The 5,451-nt window shown below is 34.0% G+C and overlaps 1 protein-coding gene across 3 annotated transcripts in view; it reads left to right on the top strand.

Moving 5' to 3' along the window:
* LOC106466526 (receptor-type tyrosine-protein phosphatase T-like) overlaps positions 1-5,451 on the top strand; it is a 39,374-nt gene that overhangs the window by 26,643 nt on the left and 7,280 nt on the right. For all 3 annotated transcript variants that reach the window (XM_022394558.1, XM_022394559.1, XM_022394557.1), the window contains 4 exons: positions 442-547; positions 1,181-1,248; positions 3,968-4,102; positions 4,455-4,580. In XM_022394558.1, the coding sequence (XP_022250266.1) occupies positions 442-547; positions 1,181-1,248; positions 3,968-4,102; positions 4,455-4,580 (435 nt within the window). The remainder of the gene's footprint in view (positions 1-441; positions 548-1,180; positions 1,249-3,967; positions 4,103-4,454; positions 4,581-5,451) is intronic.

Here is a 5,451-nt window from a genome sequence, read left to right as displayed (position 1 = left end):
ATGGCTTATCTTTCCAGAATCTGTCGAAACTCGTCTTCCCTGGGATTAATTCTCCTTGTTCTATATACCCGGTTTATGATTTAACTTTTCTAGAGTGCGTCGAAACTCGTTTTCCATGGGTTTTGTTCTCCTTGCTCTATATACCCGGTTTATAGGTCATATTCCCAATGTCTATGAAAAACCTGTCTTTCCTTGGCCTCCTGGTTTTACTTTAATTATCAAATACATGGTTCGTGTTTCAGAATTTGTAGTAACTCGTTTTCCCTGGGTTTTGTTCTCCTTGTTTCAAATACAAGGTTAATGGCTCATTTTCTTAGTGTATAGAAACTCCTTCGTCTTAACCATCAAGATATTACAATCTAAAAGTACATGTAAAATCAATAGAACCTTGAGACACCTGCAAATGCCCTATAACTACATTAAGCACTTTCCATCTTTAAGCATTTGAGAAAAGAGACAACAAAGTTTCAAGAAGAAGAAGATAAAGTGATCATCACCAGTCATTCAGAGAACAAAACGAAGGACAGGTCATCCGATTCTGTAACACGTAAGTTGGAGCTTATAGCTTTTACAGTAAAGGCTTTACATTGTAAATGTTATAACAACGGTTTTTACCTTCATAAATTGTTGTTCCAACGACAGTTGCAACAAGTGATTGTTATAACAACTTTGATTTTTGGTTACTTAGCAACAGTTTTATCCTGTGGTTGCTATAACAATAAAGTTAGTTTTTTGTTATACTTGTGAATCCAATTACATATATTTTTAGCCTCATATCAATCAGTATTTATCTATTTGATTTTTTAATACATTAACTTTGGTCTCTTTGTTAAATATTTATCTTAGACATTCCACCTGTCCCTCTGATATCGTTCTTTTTCTTCCGTCCTTTCCTTAAGGGATATATTTTATATTTTACTCAATTTTAATATATTTCTGTCTCTTGCTTGGAGATATTTTCTTGTTTACAAAAGCACAGATTGTATTCTTAATGTCTTTTTTTTTAATACTTTATATTTGATCACTCTGATCTAGTTTTCGTTTCACGTAATATACATTAGGTCATTTATTCATCTGTCACTCATTCATTCCGACCATTCTCCAAGATTGACTTGTTCTCTGAGTTTCATCATGAAACTGCAAACGATACAATTCTAACTAATTCCTATTTTATTTTCAGTCGACTGTGTGAAACCTAGTACCTTTTCTTGTACCTCAACCAACTACCAAAACGTGGCGCGTGTTCACGTGAGTATTCACGAAGTTTGTTTGTTTATTTTTTGTTGTTAAACACAAAGTTACACAATGACTGTCGTTCTTTGGCCACCACGAGTATCGAAACTAGAATGTTAGCGTTATAAATCCAAAGACTTATCGCTGAGCCACTGGTGGCTTTACAGAGTCAGAAATTCACTTCAATCATTATTTATTATTTCTCTATTTATCAATATTACTCGTTTTCAAGTTGATTCGTTTATTCGTTTTATTTTCTGTTATTATCCGAGCACACTTTTTTTGTAGTTTTCCCACAACCTATCTTCGGCTTCAGTTGTTCACAATTTTCAGTGTTTATTTTTTCTTTTATATCTTCTTTCCTGTTTACGTTCATCTCTCTCTCACTCATTATCTGACCTCATTCTGTACCATTCTTATTCATTAAATTGTTTTCAGTTTCTTTTGTACCCTCTCTCTGCTAGTTTAAAGTTTATAGTCAATCTTTCCTACATCTACATATTCGTTGTTCGAATCTACATTGCTGCTGTCTACCATTGTCATTATCAGCTATATCCCCATATTATGAGTTGTTAACTACATCACAGCTGCCTACCACATCATTATCAGCTATATCCCAATATTAATTGTTCATAACTACATCACAGCTGTCTACCATTGTCATTATTAGCTATATCCCCATATTAATTGTTCATAACTACATCACAGCTGTCTACCATTATCATTATTAGCTATATCCCCATATTATTTGTTCATAACTACACCAAAGCTGTCTACCATTGTCATTATTAGCTATATCCCCATATTAATTGCTCATAACTACATCAAAGCTGTATACCATTGTCATTATTAGCTATATCCCCATATTAATTGTTCATAACTACATCAAAGCTGTCTACTATTGTCATTATCAGCCATATCCCCATATTATTTGTTGATAACTACATCACAGCTGTCTACCATTGTCATTATTAGCTATATCCCTATATTATTGGTTGATAACTACATCACAGCTGTCTACCATTGTCATTATTAGCTATATATTTCTACTATTTTTGGTATCCATATCAACATTGCTGTCAATGTCAGTATCTGCTATATCTCTATATTATTTTTGGTATCCATATCAACATTGCTGCCAATGTCAGTATCTTTTATATCTCTGTATTCTATTATGTTGGTAACTATATCATCATTACCTGTCAATATTATTAGCTGCTACATCTCTGTCTTCTGTGGTGGCAGCTACATCTATATTTGTCTGCCCTTGTCATTATCTACTATATCTGTGTATTATCTATGTTCATTGTCTTCTATACCCTACATCTCTGTATTATCTATATTCATTGTATTCTATACCCCTACATCTCTGTATTATCTATATTCATTGTATTCTATACCCCTACATCTCTGTATTATCTATGTTCATTGTCTTCTATACCCTACATCTCTGTATTATCTCTATTCATTGTATTCTATACCCCTATATCTCTGTATTCTCTACGTTCATTGTCTTCTATATCACTATGTCCGTGTGTTTCTATGTTCATTGTCATCTGTACCCCTATTTCTTCATTTTTTCTTCTATTGTCCTAAAATTACTGCTGTTAAAAGTTTATTCATGGTCTGGGTGTATCCCATTGTAACTTCGTTTTTTACCCTATTCTCATATTCTATTATCCCCCTTTAAGTTCTATTGTTAACTATACGTTCACTGTCTGGTAGGTCTCTTTAGTTCTTGATGTTAACAGATTTTTTCCTCTTCTTAACTACATGATAGTGAAACAAGAAATTCAGGTCAACACATAGGTTTAAATTTAGAATAAAATATTACAAAACAATCTTATGAATGATCACGTAACCAAAGGTATAAACTTTTGGCTGGAATTTACCAGTCTCAAATATTTAAAAATGTTATGCCTGTTACTCATTTAAACGTTGTGGTTTATAAAGTCCTTAACATGAAAACAAACTTTAGGGTCATTCGCTCCAATCCTTAATAATCGGTGAGCTTTGTCTTTTAAAAGAATAGTTTTGAAAACAGTGTTCGAAAAATGATATTAGCTTTCGTGCTGTTGAAATATTTGAATTTGCATTACACAGTATACGGTTCTTCTTATAGTATTATTTTGTTGCCCGAGTTATAGTTAATTTATTGCCCGAGTTATAGTTAAGCCTTATCACATTTAAAATGATAATCTGAAGTATATAAAAAAACAAGAGTTAAATTCCTGACCTTTTGCAAAGGATGGGGATGGGGCGCTGTAATATTATGTTAAGTGTGATTATTAGAATAGTAAAACAATAAAGAACGTTGCCCCCCTTGTGAACTTTCCAAGTTTTCAAGCTGCATTAAGCAGAAAATAACTTTCTGCAAAGGATGTTTGAAGTTGTTGCTGGGTTTAATGACGTCACCATATTTGATGCAGACGATCAAGCGCGCGATAATTTTCACGCTAAGAACCCACAGCCCCAAACTGCGGAGCACGATTTCACGGCAACGGGACACGAACTATAGATCCATAGCTTCACAGTCAGGCCACGCCCAACCCATATAAGGTGAAACACAAAGAACTGGCTGTTAGACTAACAATCTTGTTAAAAGTGTGACTTCTGTGTAACATGAGACATAGGTGATACATTAACTTTAGATTTGGAAATCAGCCACTTTTGTTCTTTTTTTTTTGGTAACTTTGTTTTTACGTTATCGTTCTATTGTTCTGGTACTTTTTAGGGTTATGGGCAAAAGGAAGCCATCATCGTGACTCAGTATCCACTACCTTCTATAAGTAAGGACTTCTGGCAGCTTGTTTACGATTCCTCTAGTCAAACGTTGGTTGTCCTAAACGAGTTAACAGACAGCGATGAGGTAAAATGACAGTTTAAGCTCTATAGTTTTAGTAACGTTTCGGTGCAAAATATTAGATAATATTAAGTAAAAAAGATGTACAGACTCCATATGTTGAAAACAAATATTTCTAATTTAACCAAGTTTTTTCAATAATAAAAAAAAGATTTTTCAACAAGCTCTAAATTGGGTTAATTTTTTAGTTCACCCAGTTTATACGCATTTTTTGAAGTAAAAAATATCCAATTATTACTTAGATGTTGTACTGTGGTTTCATTTCAAACTTTAATTTTCTTTATTTAATTTGATTAAATTCAATTTTGATGAGCTTTCAACACTGAGAATGTGCTGTATCCGTGTCTTAATTCATCAGTGTTGCTCTACATTCTGGCCTGAATCCGGAAGTCAGTATTACGGTAATCTTAAAGTGAATCACGTAGGAACGGATCGAGATAATGATATGATAATCCGGAGCCTAAAACTGAAGAATCCTACAAAGGTAAGACGTGAGAAATGTGTTGATAATAGTGTTACGCCTCCAGTCGTTACTTAATTTTCCGTAAATTCGTTCCGACGAAACTTTAGCGACACAAGTCCTTTCTTAAATAAAACTGGTTTATTCTTTCCGAATACAACTTTACGATACACTTAATTTCAACAGTCGCTCTATAACAAACGCTCACGTCTCACGTGGCCAACAATATTTTATCCGCATACATTCAATTACTCATTGCACTGTTGTCCCCTCACGTTGTGACCGTCTTATATATAGTAAATGCTAGGGCATTCTTGAAGGAACAGGATATTTCTAGAAAACGGGTGGCGTGATACTAGTCACGTGACCTCGCTGACGCAACAATAGATTAATTCGTAGATAATCATAATTTGAACATGATGATCAAGACGATAGAGAAAATAATCGTCTTAAACCCAGGATAATCTTTAAACCCCTTTCATATTAAAATATTTATTCTAATAGACGAATACAAAGACAAAACACGATCTCCCTTGCGCTCATAGGTCATATACAGCAAAGACCGACCGTATAAACCTTGTAAGTACGCATGAGCTAACTGAGTGTGCTGCCATCTACACTGGCAAGAATAAACAATATCTTGCTGAACGTGTCTATGAACGCTTGTGTGTCTCTAAAAAAAACGGGACCTCCACTATCAAATCCGTATGCATCTGCCATTAGTAATAACCAAAATCGAATATGGGATAAATGACAATAAATAATAATTTGACACGTCTAAATGAAAACGTTTTCTAGTTTATTTTGTGCGAAGTTTCGAGCAGTCGCCCTTCGTCAGGTAATAAAGACCGCGTTACAATGGTTTGTTTGTTTTGAATTTCGCGCAAAGCTACAC

This window comes from Limulus polyphemus, unplaced genomic scaffold (assembly GCF_000517525.1).
Source record: "Limulus polyphemus unplaced genomic scaffold, Limulus_polyphemus-2.1.2 Scaffold2290, whole genome shotgun sequence".
Classification (NCBI taxonomy): Eukaryota; Metazoa; Arthropoda; class Merostomata; order Xiphosura; family Limulidae; genus Limulus; species Limulus polyphemus.
The sequence above is the reverse complement of the archived record's forward strand: the minus strand, read 5'-3'. Positions and strand labels throughout refer to the sequence as shown.